This window comes from Homarus americanus, unplaced genomic scaffold (assembly GCF_018991925.1).
Source record: "Homarus americanus isolate GMGI-L3 unplaced genomic scaffold, GMGI_Hamer_2.0 scaffold15535, whole genome shotgun sequence".
Lineage (NCBI taxonomy): Eukaryota > Metazoa > Arthropoda > Malacostraca > Decapoda > Nephropidae > Homarus > Homarus americanus.
The window spans coordinates 236,554-260,476 of NW_024749729.1; the positions used below are offsets into that span (position 1 = coordinate 236,554).

Consider the following 23,923-nt stretch of genomic DNA (forward strand, 5'->3'; position numbering starts at 1 on the left):
TCCTCATTTACTGGTTATGTATTAATGTGGTCACTAGGTTTTGTATTACCTGTTACAAGTTGTTCCATTCATTGTTCCTTTAAAGATATATCATCCCACAGTCCCACTAGAGATGTCAAATCATTCTCACAACAGGTACGTTTACAACATGGGGGGTAAAATGTGTGTGTGTGTGTGTGTGTGTGTGTGTGTGTGTGTGTGTGTGTGTGTGTGTGTGTGTGTGCGTGTGTGTGTGTGTGTTGTCCTGTGACCAATAAACACAGATATGTCGATTTAATGTCCAATTGAGTTTAAACGACAAGTGATCTGTCCACACAATGGTATTGATAGATTCCTAGAGTGTCAGTCTTTGCGGTAAACTATTCACAGGACTCAAAACGTCGATCAGGACGGTCATTATTCACAGCGTGTGTCAGCCGGAGGACCTATAGGGTTAATTAATTAATATTGTCTTAATCATTTCCTCACCGAACCGCTCGACCACAGTGAAGACGGATGACTCGGTACCAGCGCTCACGGTAGATTATCTGGAGTTGTCACCGTTTTGAGGCCGTCCTGATTTACCATTATGTAAACTAGATAGTCCCTTCTGGGTCATATTTATCACAGGTTCGTGTTATGGTTCCTCTAGTAGGGGAGGTGGTGGTGGGAGGGAGGGAGAGGGGGGTGGTGGGTGGGAGGGAGGGGGGGGGTGTTGTGTTGTGCCGACCACTTTACGCTACTGCCTTTGTACATCCGCCACGTTTTCTCTCTTCCAATACCTCACGACTTGTTCACGGTTCTCTCTGGGGGGTCTGTTGGCGGCCATAGGAGGTGTCTGGGGAGGAAGGAGACAATATTAATGGCAGTACAGAATAAAGTAAGGACAATATTTTTCACACAATAAATAGAAAAATATAAAGTATGTGTGTTGGGGTGGAGTGTATGTCTGTGTATGTGTGTTGGAATATGTGCTGGGGGATGGAGTGTATATGTGTGTATGTGTGTATGTGTGTATGTGTGTTTAGGGGACAAACTCCAAGGTACAGTAAGCAGTATAGATAGCAAGCAAACGAAGTCTTCTTCCATGACCAATTAAATCTTAACCACACAGAGATAACAAAGATAACTTTCTCTTCATGTTATAACTCAGGGAATATGATAAAACTGTCTTCAAGTCATGGGAGACGTCATGAGTTATCTTTACTACCTTAGAGTGAGGAGCTTTTTGGTTAGGTTAGGTTGAGGCCGCTATCAATAGAACTAGGAGGAAGGGATCTCTGTTATACGTAGCGGCCGGCCAAGAACAGAAAGCCGATAGTCCAGGGCGATTTATATCAAGCTGGACAAATATTGCAAAGGGGAAATATTATAATGTTAAAAGCTACTTATATATGTGTCTATAACCTGGTTGACAACACTTGCTAATTAACACGAGAGACTAAATTACTAAGATACTCCAGATTTTAAGTATTTACATGTTAGAAATTATTTAAATGTGGAAAATCTGTAATAATATTTGACAGTTTCATGTTTATTATATACACACACATATACAAACTATTATATGACGTAGATACCTGAACATAGTCTTCGCTAATGTACCCTTGAAGAACGTACAGGTGTAAATTAATGATACGAAACAAAGGTAACACGTTGTATAAATTATCCTAAGGAAAACATGGACATTATTTCCAAAGCGGTATATCACGTGTCATAACCCCTCCCCTACACCCTCCCCCTCCTCCTCCCTCTCTTTCATTGTACATCAAAGAACGCCTAGGGTGTCACAAACAAGCATGGGGTGTCACAAACAAGCATGGGGTGTCACAAACAAGCATGGAGTGTCACAGAGCCACAGACGCTGACTTGATCAATTCTGGTAAAGTTTGAGGGAGAGAAAATCTGATCAACCATCAATGGGAGAGTCTCGAGTTTATCGTTGTCGTAAAATGTTTTACAGCCAAACCGAAGCTTTATCTGTGTATCACTGAGTTGCCCAGCATCATTCCCTTTCCCTTGCGATTTTACGTTGATTGTTTGTCTTTGTTTTAACTCGTTTCATATACTGAGCTCTCGCGGGCTCTGGTGTGTGTGTGTGTGTGTGTGTGTGTGTGTGTGTGTGTGTGTGTGTGTATAATAATAATAATAAACGGTTTATTAATAGAGTTGCAGCCGGTGGCTGAAAATATACAAACTTACATGTGATTTAGACAAAATGATATACGTTCAATACATTTACAGGGCTGTACAGTACATAAATCAGTTGTTTATTATTTTAACAATAGATGGGATGGTGCTGTTCTTATATCTATCTGTGCGGGCTCTTATGGGCTGAATTTTTTATGTATGTGTGTGTGTGTGTGTGTGTGTGTGTGTGTGTGTGTGTGTGTGTGTGTGTGTGTGTGTGTGTGTGTGTGTGTGTTTGTGTGTGTGTGTGTGTGTGTGAAGGTAAATTACATGACCAGAGTTAGTGAAACGCGGGTGGTAAATACCGTAGACTTTCTCAATAATATTCTTCACCTATGCATAGAAGATTGGTGGTAGTGTGTGTGTGTGTGTGTGTGGTGAGAGCCGAGGTCCTTTCTCCTGTCTAGCTGTAGCGAGAAGACGAGAGCCACCAGACTTAACTATTAACCATATACAGGAGTAACCAATTAACCAGTGGCGCTGTAGAGGAGGGCGGTGGTGATGGGTGGGAGGGTTGAGAAGTGATGGGTGGGGATGGAGGTCACGTTTTGGGGGGAGTTTGAGGGTACATCTCATATCTTTCCTTTGCAAACCTAAGATAACATGACAACTTTTGGATTCAAGGAAAAATCTCTTGATTGGATGATTGAAATGATAACACTACTTTCAATACTATGAATATACAACACTGTAATAATTAATTTGTTCATATAAAGTTCAAAAAACATATATAATATTAGTAAGAATACAAAAAGTTCATCCCAGAAGTTCTTAACGATTATATAAGACTGTAGATATAAAACCATATAACCCAGACTGTATTTATAAGCACAATACAATAGACAGGCAGCCAGTCAGTGATACCCCAGTTAGTCGGTCATATATCACAACAAATTTGAGGCGTTAAAAAAGTTATTAATTGTTAAAATGTTAAAAAATACAAAAATATTGAACTGACGCAAAATATCCTCTTGTGAGATGATTCTTCAGTTGTTTCTCTCGGTAGTTATGACCTCTGACCCTCAACAATAACAAGAAAATATCAAGGATCACAAGTATTTAACATATTTCTGTCCGTTAGTTTGGTGGTTAAAGAGAGACATTACCCAAAGACGTTTCTAGACTTACCAAAATATAATGGAAAGAAAATATGATATATTCTAGTTTTTAGTGTCAATCCTCGTGTCTTGTTACTTAAAAAATAACTCTTTTTAACACTTTATTTTACGCGAGGATCGTGTCATGTTGTCAATATTCCAACCTTCATCATTATAGGTTGAAATATTAGACCAGATAATAATTTTTTATAAATATCCTCTGGCCATTAATCCTTAAGAATCGAATATACATTGTAAAAAAATCTAAACTGGGCGGTTAATATACAACGATTATCTGTGAGTTGTTGTTAAATTAGATAAATACGTAATTAAGGTATATACCCTTATTAAAAAGACCGTAGATCATGTTAAGGCTATACCATCTCTAATCATGGACGAAAATCACCTGAACGAGGGTTAAGGTATCGCACTTATGAACTTTTTTAATGTGGAAAGGTAAAAAAAAAAGTATTAGATACCCAGTTAAAGCCATTATTGATGTTAAGTTTAGCCATAGTCGTCAAATAATGGCTGAGTTATAGGGTTATCGGGCTCAGATACACACACACACACACACACACACACACACACACACACACACACACACCATCCCATACACCTGAGAATTCCTACTCACTTAACCCTTTATATTTTCTCAAGGTCTACCTCTTCCCTACATCCATCCCTTCTATGTATTCATCCAATCTATCCATCTTTTTTTTATCCATTTATCATCCTATCTTTCATCTATTCGAAGTCTCTCCCAATATATATTTTTTTTTCTATCCTGTTATTCCATTTTACATCAGAATGAAATATAGAAACCCATCACCTGTTACGAACGTTTGTCTATATCTAACTTATCCTTAACTTCTATACATCAGAATCAGTTGAATTAAGTATTATTTACATCTTTTCATTTTACCACAAACGATTTCATTTTTCCTCCGTTCGTAAACTTTCGTCAGATCGCCATTTGAACATATTTTCCGATATCTGCCTCTCTCTCTCTCGTGCTTCCCAACCTTCTTCAAATCCTCGCTGGATATTCTGAATTTCAGCTTAACTTTTCACAATTCAACTTCCTCCTCCTATCAAACATTACTCTATTTCTTCTGTTATTTATTCTCTTTAAGGTTTACACGTTCAATTTTAATTCCCCCCCTTACAGTAGTCTCTCTCTCTCTCTCTCTCTCTCTCTCTCTCTCTCTCTACATACATCATGCATGACCAATAAACAACTTGTAAAAGCGTCCATAAGGTGTAGTAAATATCCCCACGGTTATGACACATCCCAGCAAACACTTTACCTTTCACCAATCTTTTTCCTTGTTCTGATGCGTGATCTTTTCCCTCCACACACACACACACACACACACACACACACACACACACACACACACACACACACACACACACACACACACACACACACACACACACACACACACACACACACACACACACACACACACACTCAACACACTCAACACACTCTCTCAATACTCTAGGCTCGACTTTCCAACAAACTATGATTAACACTCACTCTCTGATGTTGTTGTTGTTTTTTTTTTTATTCACAACCAAAAAATTAGATCCATCAATTCCCTCTGTAAACATTTAATCAACACAGCCAAACCTTTCCTCATATCAACTTTATTCACCTTACTCTTATGAACTGTTTGATAATATCTAATAATGTAAACCCAACTATAATTTTTTTTAATCACTCGTAATGGATTAAAAGTTTTTGTACAGGGTTATATAGGACTCGATTCCTTCAGTCTCCCCTCTACCCCCTCCTCCTCCTCTCAGGTGTTATTTTAGGATCTCATTGGGGAAATAGCTGGGGGAACAGACAGACAGACAGACAGACAGACAGACAGACAGACAGACAGATAGACAGACTATGTTACTCTTTAATTCAGGAGAAGAGAGCCTCTGAGTATATTAAGTAGATGCAATGAAAGGAAAGTGTAGAGGTATAGTATTGAACATAGGTGTGCTAATGAACATACAGTAGGTGCTAGTAATGAACACAGGTAGGTGGCTAGTAATGAACACAGGTAGGTGGTTAGTAATGAACATATAGTAGGTGGCTAGTAATGCAATGTAGGTGTTAGTAATGAATACAGGTAGGTGGCTAGTAATGAACACAGGTAGGTGGTTAGTAATGAACACAGGTAGGTGGCTAGTAATGAACACAGGTAGGTGGCTAGTAATGAACACAAGTAGGTGGTTAGTAATGAAACACAGGTAGGTAGCTAGTAAATGAATACAGTGTAGGTGTTGAGTAATGAACACAGGTAGGTGGCTAGTAATGAACACAGGTAGGTGGCTAGTAATGAACACAGGTAGGTGGCTATAATGAACACAGGTAGGTGCTAGTAATGAACACAGTAGGTGGCTAGTAATGAACACAGGTAGGTGGCTAGTAATGAACACAGTAGTGCAGTAATGAAACAGGTAGACACAGGTAGGTGGTTAGTAATGAACACAGGTAGGTGGTTAGTAATGAACACAGGTAGGTGGCTAGTAATGAACACAGGTAGGTGGCTAGTAATGAACACAGGTAGGTGGCTAGTAAAACAGGTGGAGTAATGAACACAGGTAGGTGGCTATAATACAGGTGGTGGCTAGTAATGAACACAGGTAGGTGGCTAGTAATGAACAAGGTAGGTGGCTAGTAATGAACACAGGTAGGTGGCTTAGTTAATGAACACAGGTAGGTGGCTAGTAATGAACACAGGTAGGTGGCTAGTAATGAACACATAGTGCTAGTAATGAAACGTTTTAAACACAGGTGGATAATAACAGGTAGGTTAGTAAGCGAGAGAAAGCGATAAAACTAATAGATAATTACTCTGTTAAATAAACTAGTAAACTGTATAGGAAAATAAGAATTAAAAGTGAGGATAAAAGAATAACAGACTGAATTATAGAAGAGAATCAGGCAGAACAAACTAAGGAATGTAAAGGAAATTTAGATAAAAAATTACAGTAAAAATTATGGAAAAAATGATTGAAGAATAATATCAAACTGCTGCCTTAATGATACAGGAGAGTCAGGGAGGTTCAGGTGACACTATGGGAGGTGTTGATGACCTATGGAGTAAAATGAAAGGGTTCACCTGAAGATTACTTACCTGGAGGATTAGGTTAGGTTAGGTTAAAAATGAATGGATTAGGTTAGAGGGGTTTAATCTTCAGATGAGCCACGAAAAGAAAAACATCTTGCTACAGGTAAGACATTCATTAGGAACACTGACACAGGTGTGAGGGAAGACGGTGTACTAAGTGAGAGTTCTGAATAAGAAATGATTTACGTCCCTGAGGTAGACCAATGTATTTATAGCAAGAGTGTCCAGAGCAGTGGAGGAAGGTGGGTGGAGGAATTAAGTCACCTGTACATGTGTGTGTGTGTGTAAAGTGAACAGGGACTAAGAGGAAATGGTGTAAATAATGGAATAGTTGAATGGAGGAAGAAGATAAGTACGAGAGGGTGAGATGGTATGGCACGAAGGCAAGGTAATAATCGCTCAGGTGGAAGGAGATATTCTACCTGGTGGGTGAGGGAGAGGGGGAGGGGGGACTATACATTATGAAGAGGTTAAAGGAGGGTTGAGGGAAGAGAGAGGGTAGGTATAGGGAGCCCTGCTGGTTGCCATGGTCACTCCCCTAGAGAGAACCTGTCTGGAGGAGGAGTCAAGGTAATCAGGGAACCTTAAAAAATATATATATATATATATAATAAGATAGTAAACATTTAAAATAAAATTCGTGAAAATTAATCTCAAAAGGCCTTCACTAACTACAACTTCATACCTGTAACAGAAAGACCTGGTTTACAATTGCCGTACATTTTACCCTCGAGGTTAAACAACAACAAAAATATTTAAATTCATTATATATATTTTGTTTTTATTTGCTTTCTGAAAAATTACTAATTAGAAGAAAAATAGTGTTAGTGGAAAATACGTAGAGTCAGCATAGCTTGACCTCCCACCTTCACTATGAAAGGTCACAAGTTCTGCTTCACTGTTATACGCTGGAAGTTTTCTCTGTTCATATGATTTTCTAAAGTAAAACTGATCTAATTAAATTGTTTATGGAAGTTAAAATGATGAATAATATTTTTTCGTTTTCTTATTTGGGTTTTGCGGGGGTGGGGGGTGGGGGGAAGGTGGTGGGGAGGGTCAAGGGGTTAATGTACTGCTCCTCTTACCATCCAAGATAATGGGGTATGGTGTCCGAGTGGTTATAGCAGTCGCCTCTCCTCCTAAGGGTTATTTAGTTCTGATCTGAGGTACCCACGCCCCCCAGTCCACCCATTTGTGAAAGTGTACCTAATTTTACAGCTGAGGAAATGCAGGTAAAGTGCAGTGGACGAAAGGGATGAAACTAGCAGCACTGAACGAAACAATCTGAGTGTCTTATATCCGTTGTCTGTGAAAAGTTTATTCTATTTTTATCGGAGACATTTGTTTTTTCTATCTTTCATCTTAGACTTTCTCACAAATATAGATTATTCTTCTGCCCTGGGTTGTCTCCTCACAGCCATGGGCGTCTTGTGACTCACTTTATCATTTCGCTTTTACTGAGCGGTGGAGAGTCGAGAGAGCCTTGGGAATAAAAGATAGGCAAGGGTGAAGGAGGATGGAAGAAAGGAGGAGGAGGAGAAGGAGGAGGAGAGAAGAAGGAGAGTACTGAGCAAAGCGAAGATAAAACAAAAGGAGAGAAAGTAAATAGATGGAAATTAAAAAGAAAAAAATGAAAAGTCGACGAATAATTACAGTAGAAATAAAATGACTGTAGCAACGAGTTATTAGATATAATATATTTGAAAATTTAATCACGGTAGAGTTGACGTAATCACTACAACATACAAAAACATAGTAGAAATCCTCATTAATGGAAATAAGCAAACAAATAACAAAATAACAATAATTACACGGATCTTTATAAAACAAGACTCCAGTTGTACCGCCAGATGAAGAACGAGAGAGAGAGAGAGAGACGGCATTAGATACGGAAGTCTTACGAGTGAGAGAGGTGAAGACGCCCATCAAACAAGGGTCAGCCAAGGTGAAAATTGCTCAACGATGAGGTGAGGGATTTGTCCTCCTGCAGGAATTTCACTGAAACGCTGGTCAGAGGTCTCGTGTCTTAACTCTCCAGGCGTAACTTGAATACCGAGAAGTCTTTTAAGGGGAATTTACCAGTGTTGTGACCTGACCGTGGATGAGGAGGAGCGGACCTCTTCCAGCCTTGTCTAGTTACCACCCAGCCTGTGGCTCAGTTAAATCCAGGAGAGGCTGGGAAGTCTTGAGGATCATGTGTCGCGTATATTACTTGGGTGAGATTTTATAAAGGTGTGTGTGTGTGTGTGTGTCTGTCTGTCTGTCTGTCTGTCTGTCTGTCTGTCTGTCTGTGTGTGTGTGTCTGTCTATGTTGTAGGTTAATGCCGAGTTTTGTAAAGACCGGTGTAGATAATTGTGATGGGGACTGCCATTTGTGTAAAACACAGTCGATGAAGTTCAAGAAAAGTTAAGAGAAGTAAACAGTTGTTTATATCGTTCCCGCGAGACTATTTAGTAAAACAAAGACACCAAGAGAATGCCGAGTTTCCTTACTGACATCGACAACTGAAGTACTATGATAGTCCACAGAAAGTACTATGATAGTCCACAGATACAAGGTAGATTAGACACTATTTCCCTCCTTTAAAGGTGTCATCTGATAGACATAACTGCATACCGTCGACTGAGACTCTTAGCCCGTAAATAATGCCGGTCAGGATGCGGTCAGGGAGGAAGCTGGGGGGGGAGGGGGGAGTGGTATTTACTAATTACCACGGACAGGTAACCCGGGGCGCTAATCATATCAGTGGGAACACCTCTGACACACCTCCAGTAAGGCAATATTACATTTAAGAACGTATTAATTAACTGATTACATTAGAAAACCAATTAGATCGTTTAAAAATAACGTCCAGGGAATAGCAGCAGTTGACTTTATGTATGGTAGTGTTAGGCAGAGGTGGAGAGAAGCCAGACGAGTGATAGTAGGAAGTATTGGCTGAGTGAATCGGTCAAGGGACTCAACAAACCTATCGATTGAGTGCGTGAGTGCGTGAGTGAGTGAGTGAGTGAAGACGATTATCCACAAAGGTTACGAAGCTTCCAAGGTCTCTAGAATACAATATTTTTAAAAGAAAATCGATATTTTTATATATAATTTAACCCAACACATTTAGCTACCAACATGGGATCGTTAGTCTTACCCTGGAGAAAACTTTATGCCATTAAATGTTTTTTTATCCTTCCACAAGCGAGAGAACATCTAGTAAACAACATCACAGGCCCTTTAAAGCTACTTCTATACACATAACAATAATTCATGCAGCTAATTAAGGATGCAGTACCTGTTATGGTCTGCCTTCGTGACACCTGCTTGAGAAAGAGGCATTTTCCTTAAGTAGGTCTATAAGATTTTTCAAAGGAAAATTTGCTATAACAAACACTTGTACTATTAGAATGAGTTTATATCATTTAAATGCTATACATAGACCATTAGATACAGGTTATAGTTTTGTGTATTTCTTAATCTCTTGAAATATCATACACATTATACACTCAGCCGTATGAGGGTGTATGGGTATGGGTGTATTACAGCCTCCATTTAATACCATATCGTGACCAATCTGCCATAGGATATATCTCTCTTGACTTTACTATTGAATTACTTGTAATGACTCTTGAAATAAACTAATTCATTTTGTAATGCCACAGTTCCTCTTTGCTACCAATGGTGACGAGGATGGAATTCCGAGCCTGAGAGATGAACTACACATGAAGACAACAAGATGCCTAGGTTCGGAATCCTTGAAGTCTACCGGGAAGGAGAGGAGGAGGATCTAGGCGCCAGTCAATCACCGAGTACCCAGATTAACACACCTGGTGGCTCTTCTCTTCAATAACCTAATACCTGAAACCTCAATCACTATAGCCATTGATATGTGTTTGTAAATATTTATTATATGTATTAAGTTATCTCACGCTATAATAACTACAAGGATAAGACTATAGATAATAAGTAATGTATATATGGTGCTCAGATGACATTCTTAGTTTATAATGACATTTGAAAAATATATAATTGATGTTACAGAGTTAAGGGCAAACCAGAACAAGCAAGCGAGACAGAGAGAGACAGACAGAGAGAGACAGACAGATAGACAGTCAAGCAAACAGACAGACAGACAGACAAACACTCAGACAGAGAGAAAGGAAGAAGAAACAAAGGTAGGGAGTTTGTAGTTGTGTCAGTTCGTTGTGGGAAGTTTTCCAGAAGTAAATTTCATTTCGGTAAAGTTAAAGTGTGCCGCTGTGGGTCCACTATATATATAAAAAAAAAATAAGATAAAGTTTTAAGAAGAGTGAGAAAGAGATGTAAAGTAAGCAGAGAATTTACCCATTAGTGAATTAGACATTGTAGTTGGGCAATAAATTGTTAAAAACCTTCTGAAATAGTTAACTGTGAATGTTTTGTTAGGCGATAATGATAAACAGTGTGGCTATATCTTTTATATCTCTCTCTCTCTCTCTCTCTCTCTTCGTCAGTTACAGCGGTCAGTAGGCCTAAATGTAGAAAATACGACAAGCCTATAAAACCAGCATGTGGAGGAGGAAGTTAGAATAAGTGTCCCCAAGCGGTCAGCGATAGGGTGGACATGATTCCTGGCACGTAGTCCTGTCCCTAACTTATGAGACAACATTCACGACATGTCCTCACGTGTGGGGCTTATAAGACGGTATTCCCTGCACGTATTACCGTTTACCAAACAGGTTATTAAGTCCAACCTACATGTTATCTACTCCAATGCATGACAAATTCTGCACTTTTCCATCAGTACGTAAGTACCATTCCAGTTTTCCCAATATGCGAGCAAAAATACTCTCTCCACCTTATCTCTTTTTGACTTTACGGGTTTATGAGATGATATCCTGAAATAGATCTTGGTCGGTGGGGGGGAGTCGAGCGTCTTAGTAATGACAACATAGAGTTAACCTTTATACCAGTCGTCACAATCTCACCTTCAACACCCTCTCCCCAGTGCCACTAACCACTTCCTTATGCTCCCTGGCACTCATTAACAACACCTCCTACCGCCAAACAGTACCTCTTGATGTCTCCCAACACCTGACAACACCCCAGAACACCAACCATTACCTCAACATCTTCCAACACCTCGATCCACATCCCAACGCCTAACAAACCTTGTCAACGCCCCACAGCGCCTCCCCAGCTCTCCCAGTGCTCCCATCGAATCAAAGCGCATTCTAACGTCTCAAAACACTTTTTAACGCTTCACAGTACCTCCTAACTCCCCATAGCACCATTGAACACCTCAAAAGGCCTCCCAATGCCTCACAACACCTCCCACCGCCTCACAGCACCTCCCCGCCTCCAACACCTCCCACCGCCTCTCTCACCTCCCACCGCCTCACCACCACTCCCTACCCACCTCCTGCCTCCAACACCTCCACCGCCTCCCAACACCTCCACCGCCTCTCGCCACCTCCTGCCTCCTAACACCTCCACCGCCTCCTGACCTCCACCGCCTCCCAAGCCTTCCCACCGCCTGACACCTCCACCGCCTCCAGACACCTTCCACCGCCTCCTGACCGTCCACTGCCTCAGGCACATCACCGCCTCATTACCTCCTCACAACACACTCACCGCCTCCAGCACCTCCCACCGCCACCTCCCTGCCTCCCTGCCTCCACCTCCCTTGCCTCCCACCTCACAACACCTCCACCGCCTCCTGGCCTCCCATCCATCACCGCCTCCCCATTCATCACATCTGCCTCCCCACCTCCCACATTACCCCTCCTAGCACCTCCCCACCGCCTCATGACACCCATCACCGCCTCCTGACCTCTCCACTGCCTCCTAACACCTCCCACCGCCGCCACCAACACCTCCCACCGCCTCCACATTGCCTCCACCGCCTCCTGACACTTCCCACCGCCTCACAACACCTCCACCGCCTCACAGCACCTCCACCGCCTCCTCCTCCACCGCCTCCACAACACCTCCCACCGCCTCACCAGCTTTACCACCGCCTCCACAACACCTCCACCGCCTCACAACACCTCCCACCACTCACAACACCTCCCACCGCCTCCACAACACCTCCCACCGCCTCTGACTTCACCGCCTCCCACAACACCTCCCACCTCCCACAGCACCTCCCACCGCCTCCACAACCTCCCACCTCCCCAACACCTCCCACCATACTCCTGGCCACTTCCCACCGCCTCACAACACCTCCACCGCCTCCACAGCCTCCACCGCTGCTTTACTCCCTCCCTTTCCACAACACCCTTCGCCTCCTGCTTCCTCCACCGCCTCCTGCACTGCCTCCCCACAATGCCTCCACCGCCTCCCCACCACTCTGCTTACCTCCCTTCACAACACCTCCCACTCGCCTCCAACACCTCCCACCGCCTCACAACCTCTCCCACCGCCTCCCAGCCTCCCACCGCCTCCCAACACCTCCACCGCCTCCACAACACCTTCCACGCCCACTGCCCCACCGCCTCACAACGCTTACCGCCTCACATTACCTCCACCGCCTCCCCAACACCTCCACCGCCTCACAACCACCTCCCACCGCCTCACAACACCTCCCACCGCCTCCACCACCCATCACCTCGCACCTCCCACCGCCTCCCGGTCTCCCACCACCTCCCCATTATCACCGCCGCCTTTCCCAGCACCTCCACCGCCTCCTGGCACCTCCCACCCTCACAACACCTCCCACCGCCTCACACACACCTCCCACCGCCTCCCAACACCTCCCACCGCCTCCACAGCACCTCCACCTCCAACACCTCCCACCGCCTCATGCCTCCCACCGCCTCCTGCCTTCCACCAAACACCTCACCGCCTCCCAACACACCGCCTCCTTTTCCCACTGCACCTCCACCTCACATTCCCTCCCACTGCCTCCCAGCACCTCCCTCCCAGCACCTCCCGCCTCCAGCACCACCGCCTCCCCAACACCTCACCGCCTCCTGCCACCTCCCACAACACCTCCCTGCCTACAACACCCCTCCCACCCTCCCACACCTATCTGACATCTCCCACCATATCACATTATCACCATGTGTCCTCCCACCTCCCACCGCCTCCATTTCCTCCCACTTTCCACCACTTCAACACCTCACCGCCTCATTACCTCCACGCCTCACAACACCTCACCGCCTCCGCAACACCTCCACCGCCTCCATTACCTCACCTTATCCTGACACCTCCCACCGCCTCACAACACTTCCACCGCCTCCTGCAATATCCCCACCGCCTCACAGCACCTCCCACTGCAGCTCACTTCTCACCAACCTCCTCCTCACCGCCTCTAACACCTCCCCACGCCTCACCTCCCACCGCCTCCCACAACACCTCCCACTCCTTACTCACCCCTTCTCCCACCTCCCCTCACAACACCTCCCACCGCCTCACAACCTCCCACCTCTCACCAACACCTCCCACCGCCTCACAACACCTCCCACCGCCTCCTCTCACCGCCTCTGCTCTCCACCGCCTCATCACCAACCTCCTGCCCACTCCACCTATAAACTTTACCTCCCACCGCCTCCAGCCCTCCACCGCCTCCCAACACCTCTCACCGCCTCCTGACACCTCTCACCGCCTCCCCAACCATCACCGCCTCAAAACGCATCTCCACCGCCACCTCCACCGCCTCTGTACCTCCCACCGCCTCCTGGCACTACCGCCTCCACAACACTTCCGCCACTAACCAACACCTCCCACCACCTCACAGCCTCCACCGCCTCCAGCACCTCCACCGCCTCCACACCTCCACGCCCTACAATACCTCCCACCGCCTCATAACCTCCACCGCCCGCACCTCCCACCGCCTCCTGCACCTTACCACCGCCTCCTGCACCTCCCTCCATTACCTCACCGCCGCCACAACCTCCACCCTCCGCACCTCACCGCCTCCAGCGCATCACCGCCTACAACACCTCCCCACTCACACCCCACCGCCTCCACAGCCTCCCACGCCTCACAGCACCTCCCACCGCCTCACAACACCTCCCCACCTCCCCAGAACCTCCCACCGCCTCACAACACCTCCCACCGCCTCACAACACCTTCCCACCGCCTCTGCCACCTCCCCCACACACTCACAACACCCCCACCGCCTCACATTACCTCCACCGCCTCCACAACACCTTCCCTCCTGGCCACACCTCCCACCGCCTCTGCTTCCTCCACCGCCTCAACCCTCCCACCGCCTCAAGCACCCCTCCACCTCATTACCTCCACCGCCCTCCTGCTTCCACCGCCTCCAACCTTCCCACCGCCTGCACTTCCCACCGCCTCACATTACCTCCCACCGCCTCCTAACCTCCCACCGCCTCCTGCTTACTTCCCACTTCTAACACCTCCACCGCCTCTCACCACCTCCCATCACCTCTGCTTCCTCCCACCGCCTCTGCCTCCTCACTACCTCCGCCGCACAACACCTCACCGCCTCCCAGCACCTCCCACCGCCTCTGGCACCTCCCCACCTCCACAACACCTCTCACGCCTCCCAACACCTCCCACCGCCTCCACAACACCTCCCACCGCCTCCTGGCACCTCCCACCGCCTCCAGTACCTCCCACCGCCTCACAACACTTCCCACGCCTTACAACACCTCCCACCGCCTCATCACCTCCCACCGCCTCACAACACCTCACACTTAACACCTCCACCGCCTCACAACACCTCCACCGCCTCTAGCACCTCCCACCGCCTCACAGCACCTCCCACCCACTTATACAACACCTCCACCTTCTCACAACACACCTCCACCGCCTCCACAACACCTCCCACCGCCTCACAACCCTCCCACCGCCTCACAGCACCTCCCACCGCCTCACAACACTTCTCACCCCCTCTGGCCTCCCACCACCTCCATTGCCTCCACCGCCTCACAACACCTCCACCGCCTCACAGCACTTCTCACCGCCTCACAACCTTCTCACCCCTTACAGCACCTCCCACCGCCTCCCAGACACCTCCCACCGCCACAGCCCCTCCCACCGCCTCACAACACCTCCCACCGCCTCCCACATTGCACTCCCACCGCCCCACAACACTTCTCACCGCCTCACAACACTTCCCACCCCCTCACAGCACCTCTCACGCCTCACAACACCTCCCACCGCCTCACATTGCCTCCCAGCCCCACAACACTTCTCACCGCCTCACAACACCTCCCACCGCCTCCCACAACACCTCCCACCCTCACAACACACCTCCCACCGCCTCTAGCACCTCCCACCGCCTCACAACACCTCCCCACCTTCTCCTGCACCTCCACCGATTCACAACACTCCACCGCCTCCACAACACCTCCCACCGCCTCACAACACTTCTCACCCCCTCACAACACTCCACCGCCTCATTTCCTCCCACCGCCTCACAGCACCTCCCACCGCCTCACACTTCTCACCGCCTCACAACACCTCCCACCCCCTTACAACACCTCCCACCGCCTCACAACACCTCCCACCGCCTCACAGCACTTCTCACTCACAACACTTCTCACCCCTCAAAACACCTCCACCGCCTACATTACCTCCCACTGCTCACAAAACCTCCCACCGCCACACAACACCTCCCTGCCGCCACAGCACCTCCCACCGCCTCACAGCACCTCCACCGCCTCACAACACCTCCCACTGCCTGCACCTCCCACCGCCTCAACACACTCACCGCCTCACATTACTCCCACCGCCCCAACACTCACCCCCCTCCACAACACCTCCACCGCCTCACAACACCTCCCACCGCCTCACAACACCTTCCCACCGCCCCACAACACCTCCACCACCTCAACACCTCCCACCGCCTCACAACACCTCCCACCGCCTCACAACCTCCACCGCCTCAGCACTTCTCACCGCCTCACAACACTTCCCACCCCCTCACAACCTCCCACCGCCTCACATCACCTCCCACCGCCACAACACCTCCCACCGCCTCACAACACCTCCCACCGCCTCCACAGCACCTCCCACCACCTCACAACACTTCTCACCCCCTCCACAACACCTCCCACTGCCTCACACCACCTCACAACACTTCTCACCCCTCACAACACCTCCCACCGCCTCCACACCACCTCCACCTCACAGCCAATTCTCACCGCCTCACAACCTTCTCACCTCAAACACCTCCCACCGCCTCACATTAGCTCCCACCGCCTCACAAAACCTCCCACCGCCACACAACACCTCCCACCGCCTCACAAAACTTCCCACCGCCTCACAACACCTCCCACCGCCACACAACACCTCCCACCGCCTCCCAACACCTCCCACCGCCTCACAGCACCTCTCACCACCTCACAACACTTCTCACCTCCTCAAAACACCTCCCACCGCCTCATTAGCTCCCACCGCCTCACAAAACCTCCCACCGCCACACAACACTTCTCACCGCCTCACAGCACCCTTCCAACACCTCAACACCTCACAACACCTCCCAACACCTCCAACACCTCCCAACGCCTGTAATACCTCCCCACCGTCTCTCTGCGCCTCCCAACCCCTCACAACACCATTCAGTGCCTCCCACCGCCTCACAACACCTCCCAACACCTCACAACACCTCCCAACACCTCACAACACCCCACAACACCTCCCAACACCTCACAACACATCACAACACCTTCCACCGCCTCACAACACTTCCCACCTCACAACACCCCCAACACCTCCCAACACCTCACAACACCTCTAACACCTCCCACTGTCTCACAACACCTCCCACCACCTCACAACACCTCCTACCACTTCCACAACACCTCAACACCTTCAACACCTCACAACACCTCAAAACACCTCCCATCACCTCTAACACCTCCCAACGCCTGACAACACCTCCGCCGTCTCTCTGCGCCTCCCAACCTCTACTCACCTCAACACCTCCCAACACCTCACAGCACACAACACCTCTCAACACCTCACAACATATCACAACACCTCCCACCGCCTCCACAACACTTCCCACCACCTCCACAACACCCACAACACATCCCAACACCTCACAACCTCACAACACCTCCCACCGTCTCACAACACCTCCCACCACCTCACAACACTCCTACTGCTTCACAACACCTCCCACAACACCTTCCAACACCTCACAACACCTCACAACACCTCCCAACACCTCACAACACCAGCACTGACAATACCTCCCACCGTCTCTCTGCGCCTCCCACCCCCTCACAACACCATTCAGTGCCCTCCACCGCCTCACAACACCCCACAACACCTCCCAACACCCCAACACCTCACAACACCTCACAACACCTCCCAACACCTCACAACACCTCCCAACACCTAACAACACCTCACAACACCTCCCAACACGTCACAACACCTCACAACACCTCCCAACACGTCACAACAACTCCCAATACCTGTCTGTTGAGGACTGTACTGTAGATTTGAGTGTCTTAGGGCCAAAAAATATTGTTTCTACTTTTCTTCTCTGTTGTCACTGTTTAATCACATTTTTCTTCGTTTTGTCTCTCATATCTACGGGTAAAATTGCATGTCATTATTTTTTTCATGCCTTTATTTTCATTTCATTCATACCTAATAAACATAAATTTACCAAGAATAATTTCATATTTATTTTGAAGGATAAAAAAAGAAGCCAGATAAAACATTTTCTTTTGATTGCGCCATAGAAAACATCGTACAAATCTACATGAACACTTTACATATAATATCATTACAACATCAGGCCATAACGATGTTTTTGGGTGATGACATAGTGATGATAGATAGTCTTTAAGGGTCTAATGATTGATGACCCACTGTAGGTATCACCACTTTCGGTCTGTGTTGAACATTTTTCCTTTATGTGTTTTTGGTGAAGAGAGGAGCATCAACTTGAGGAAAAGAAAAGATAAATGGTGTTTTATTCTTTGACATCATCTTAGATTTGTTCTCCTTATAAAAGCTATATAGAAGATGTGAAGAGAGAGAGAGAGAGACTTTTTAATTCTTGGACATAAAGATTCAAAGTTTTTTTTTACTGGTCCTGAGTAACAATACAATATACATGTTGAGAATGAACATATAAGCTGAAAGGCTAACAAACTCCTTTTTAATCTCGGGAATAAGATGTTGTCAAAGAATTAATGAACAAAAACACAATGTTACGTAAAAATACATGCTCATGCGCCTCCACAGTGGGAACAGTTTGGTGGGGGGGAGGGTGAGGAGGGAGGAGGGAGAGAAGTGAGGGAGAGGAGTGAGGGAGAGGATTGAAGCGAGATAATCGTAATTAAGTATTAATCTCGACAAGCTCTGATAACTGAGGCCAGCCAACACCTGTATGTTCCACCTTCACGACCTCTCTCTGGCCTGTCGTAAGTACACATCGGGTCCAGGTGTGTCTGTGTGTAACATCACCAGGTACACAGATCCACCCAATTATGTAAACAAACAGTATTAAGAGATACCATTATGGATCTCAGTATAATTAGCATATTCAAGTAAAGGCAAATTATCAATACCGTAAGAGAATAACCTATTATAATTTTATTTATTATATACCAAAAATAAATATTATAGATAACATATGTTTATATATATATATATATATGTATATGGAATGATAAAGAGTTTTGATGTAAATTTGCGAATAGTAATAAGTGATATAATCTGATGATGAAAGAGTTACATACTGTATTATGAAATCAATGACTTTATTTACCTAACCTTATAAAGTATGAAAGTAACACAATATAATAATAGTTCATCACGATCTCAGAGTTTGCTGAGTTGAATTATTATCGTCTCCCTCTCTCGCCCTGATCATCACTATCCTCACCATCTCTCTTTACCACTTGGATCTTCTTAGCTCTCCTGTATAGTGACGCTGAGGTACACTAATCACCATCACCTTCTCGCCATCCCTGACAGTGTTACAGCTTGCCACCATTTTTTTATTTATTTTTTAGTGAGTCTGGTTTATACAGTAGAGTACTATTTCACTGCTGTTTGAGAGTTATGTAACCTCTTGAGTACTGTGACTTAACCCCTTGAGTACTGTGACTTAACCTCTTGAGCACTGTAATTAACCTTGTACCGTTATCCTCCCAGAGCTTGAGGGATTAAAAAACATAAATACATTTCTGACATTATATTTTTACCATGATATCAGGAAGGAACATTTACATGAGTAAGTCGTAAAGTGTTAACTAAATATTAACCAGCCTCCTGAGGAAAGTTTATGTTCGACCTCTAACCTGTAGCCTCGATGTTAAAACCTCCTCATATACAAAAGGTTTATAAACCCTGGTCTTCAATGGTGTTTTAGTTTAAGGTTTAGATTATTGTAAACACGAACTAACTAAACAAAACTAAAAAAAATAAGGATTTACCCAAAAACAACTTCGAGAGAAAACGTGCAGCAACTCACTAATTACAGGTAGTTGTCTTGAAAATGTGGATGGAAGTTATAATGAGTAAGACCACAGTAAATGAGGAAGAAGAAGAAGAATAACGATGATGTAAGAACTGAGGAAACTTCAAGAGAGAGAGAGAGAGTGAGATATGAGGATCATGTTTTAGTTGACACCGAAGAAGAAAATGCCCACCAACACTTGATATAAACAAACATAATAAAGATGAACCACAGTGAACGAGGATAAAGATGGGAATAACAACAGGTGATAAACAGAGTGCAAAAGAACATGAAGGATAATGACATTAAATGATGATGATGATGATGATGATGATGATGATGATTGATGATGATGAATAAGAACTGATGATGACTGCGATAGTGGTGATGGTGATAATGTGTGGAGATTGTGGTAGTGATAGTGAGAGTGAGTAAGGATGGTGGTAGTGGTGGTGAAAGTGAGTAAGGATGGTGGTAGTGGTGGTGAGAGTGAGTAAGGATGGTGGCAGTGGTGATGAGAGTGAGTAAGGATGGTGGTAGTGGTGGTGAAAGTGAGTAAGGATGGTGGTAGTGGTGGTGAAAGTGAGTAAGGATGGTGGTAGTGGTGATGAGAGTGAATAAGGATGGTGGTAGTGGTGGTAAAAGTGAGTAAGGATGGTGGTAGGTGGTGGAGAGTGAGTAAGGATGGTGGTAGTGGTGGTGAAAGTGAGTAAGGATGGTGACAGTGGTGGTGAAAGGATGGACAAAAAGCGGATGGTGAGGTGAGGTCAGGGATAATGACATCACGTTCTTTACTGATAGTGACACCTCTGTCAAATGGTTCAACACACCGTCACTATACACAACTCATTATCCATTTAGCGTGAGCAGATGAACTAAGTCACATAGCGGTTCCTTAATGATAACTACTAACACTTCCCATGCCATTCGCTAGTAATTGACCCATTTATGAGTGAACCAGCAACTAGTTTAGTGTAAAGGGGTTATAATTATTGTCCACTGGGTAAATTGCGACGGGCGACCTGTACTGCCTCTCATCACCACGCCACACACAACAGGTAAAGCCACTAGAGAGATGTGTGGTGTTGTCCTCCACACCTTAGCTCGTTGGTCTTACCCTTGTGTTCTCTAGTCTAGCGTTTGAAGTCACCGTAGAGGTTTATCGTGGCTGTTTGAGGTTACATCGTGACTACAAGCTATACCACTATAATATAAAGTTACTGTGTTTATGACATATTGATCAGCTATATAACGTATATTAAGCTATTGAATCAAAGGGGGGAAAACCAAAAGCTCTGGGCACCCGATGACGTGACACAAGTTTGTACCTGTGAGGCGTGAGGTAAGATTCAGGCCCTGGACAGAGTGCAACACAAACTTTACCTTGACAACTTCGCATAACTTTGAGCAATTTCATGATTATGTTCACCTTCCCAGTATGTACTGATATATATATATATATATATATATATATATATATATATATATATATATATATATATATATATATATATATATACATATATATATTTTAGTTACAATTGTTATTGAGCTCAGAATTTTTATACTCTATTCATTGTTTTTATGCTCGTTGATAAGATGATTGTTGGGTTGGTTGGAAGGTTTCATCACTCCTCCTCATCATTATTCATCATCATAATTCTTCATCATCATCATCACCACTGACTGCCACTAGTGGACCCATCTGTGTAAGTCAGCTCGAGCACCAACAGCCTCACTCACTATACACTGCTCTCATGTCTAAATGTTTTCACATCATAGTCTGGGTGGGCGTGAATGTGGGCGTGGGGATCGAGGAGGGCGAGAAGAGGAGGGCACGTCTCCGGCGCCCATGAAGTGTGCGGGCGTGGTGTAGGCTGCACCCGAGACTGGCGGCGGTGGGTAGTGGGCGGTCGCTAACTGCTCCAGTGGGGGGCGGCGCTCCCATCATCTGAGACACACACAGTACATGTTACTCCCTGGCTCTGCTGAGTCTAGGAAGGTGTAATGAGGGGAGGGCACCTGTCATTGTAAACTGCGCTCGGGGAATAGTATTTGGACGTAATAATGATGATGCATTTCTATGGTGACAATGATAGTTGCATGGGCCCAGGGGAGTGAAGTGGAGAGGGGGGTTCATGGGGAGGTGAAGTGGGGGGACTGAATGATGGGGGGATGAAGCGAGAGGGTCATGAGGTGGTGCAGGAAGGGGTCATGAAGGGGGCGCTTCCATGATTTGCGACAGACACATTGAACGTTTGTTGCTGTTAATGGTTGTTGACACTGCAGCTGACAGTGGCGGCTACTTACTGTACTAACACTTGTTGACTGTTAGTATTATAAATGAGACGGGAAGAATGACATTGCCATCTCTTAACGAACACCACCCTTAGCATTACTAGCGTGAAGAGCAAACTATAGAATGAATTGTGTTATTTAGGTTGCCTCCGGGGTTAAAAAGATATATTACTGAGTGTAGTTGAGACATAGAAGCCACGAAGAGGAGGAGGAGTTGGGAGACGAGGAGGAGGATGGGGGTGACGAGGAGGAGGATGGGGTGAAGGAGGAGATGAGAAGGTGGATCAGGGGAGAGGAGGAGAGGGGACACGGAAGAAGGAGGGAATGCGAAGAGAAAGGAGGAGGAACACGAAGAGGAGAGGAGGGGGATTGAGAGACGAATTGAGAGGTTCAAGTGTTTCTGTGGAGGTCCGTCCTGTGTAGCCCATGTTTACCAAAATAGGAGGCAATATTAAGAAGAAATAGCAGTGTGTGTGTGTGTGTGTGTGTGTGTGTGTGTGTGTGTGTGTGTGTGTGTGTGTGTGTGTGTGTTGAATAGAGACATCTAGATTTTTTAACATACAGGAGTGAGATGTTCAGTAAAATTAGAAAATAAAATTGCGGAAGAAATTTAGAATAAACTTCAAGCACAATCCTAACATGCGGACGAATATATGAACAGAATAATGAAGGTATATATGAGTGAGATTAAACCCTTGAGTACGACGACTTAACCATCTGAGTACAACTGAGTACACTCTCAACTTAATGTAGCAGACTAAAGTTATTATATTACAGTACAAAGGATTAAGACATCGCACCCAATGGCTTAAGTCATTGTTATTATCACTGCTGAAGGGGTTAAAAAGTCTTACTCAATGGGCTATTTTGTCATACACAGGGGATTGGCATCAGACTCAAAGGGACTGACTGGCATTGTACTCAAGGAAATAGCAACGTACTCAAGGGGATTTCCATGGGTACTCAAAGGGATTACTGGAATTAGGGAACGAGGAACACTGAGAGCAAATTTGGCAGGCAGGGGATTGATGATACATGTATGAGGTAGGATGGTGAACAGTAGAGGGAGGCTGATGCAACTCTATCACCCTAGGGAAGAAGGTGCTCATAGGTCGATAAATATACACAAAAATAAATAAAAATACTTGGAATATGGAGACTTTAGATGCTCCGGTAAATAAACTACAAAATTCATAAAGAAAATAATTAATGTTTGTAGGTTGAGGTACATTACCGTATTTAGTAATTAATTAGAGGTGAGGAGGTGACTTACTGACCTCGCAGGTATGGTGAGTGAAGGAGGCGAGAGAGGTGGGTGGTGGCGGCGGTGGTGGTTGGTGATGGTGGTGATGGTGATGGTGGCGATGGTGGTGATGTAACTGGTGTTGGTAATAAGCGTCCCAGTCTTGTTGTTGATGGCAGCTGGTTACTACACCGCTGCCCACAGATGGTACCACCACCGCCGCTGTAGGCACACCTATGGTTGGTGCTAAAGAGGTTAGCTGGTGACATGACGGTACCCCTCCAACCACCTGACAGCTGGGAACTCGTAACTCCTCCAACTGGTAGTCACACTCTGCAACAAACAACACAATACTATCACCATCTTAAACCAACATTAAGAAACATTCCCTCTCTATTAATAAAACGTACTATAACAATACTCAAAATTATAGTCTTACTGAAAAAATACTCATAATACCTAATAAAAATATAACTAATAAGGCACAATACATTCTGACATATATAAAGTGAAGATGATATTAGATACATTTTACTTCGAAGGTGAAAAGGGTGAATAACGTAGACAGTAGAAACACATATACGATGAAGACAAGGTTAAGCAGCA

General features: G+C 45.6%; 1 protein-coding gene across 1 annotated transcript in view; it reads right to left on the minus strand.

The window, feature by feature from the left end:
• Positions 1 to 667: 667 nt before the first annotated feature.
• The window catches only part of LOC121853730 (nephrin-like), a 163,568-nt gene continuing 140,312 nt past the window's right edge, over positions 668 to 23,923 (minus strand). Inside the window, exons 14-15 of the mRNA XM_042348073.1 lie at positions 23,352 to 23,650; positions 668 to 817 (exon numbers count right to left, since the gene is read on the minus strand). Of these exons, the coding sequence (XP_042204007.1) occupies positions 719 to 817; positions 23,352 to 23,650 (398 nt within the window). The 3' untranslated portion in view covers positions 668 to 718. The remainder of the gene's footprint in view (positions 818 to 23,351; positions 23,651 to 23,923) is intronic.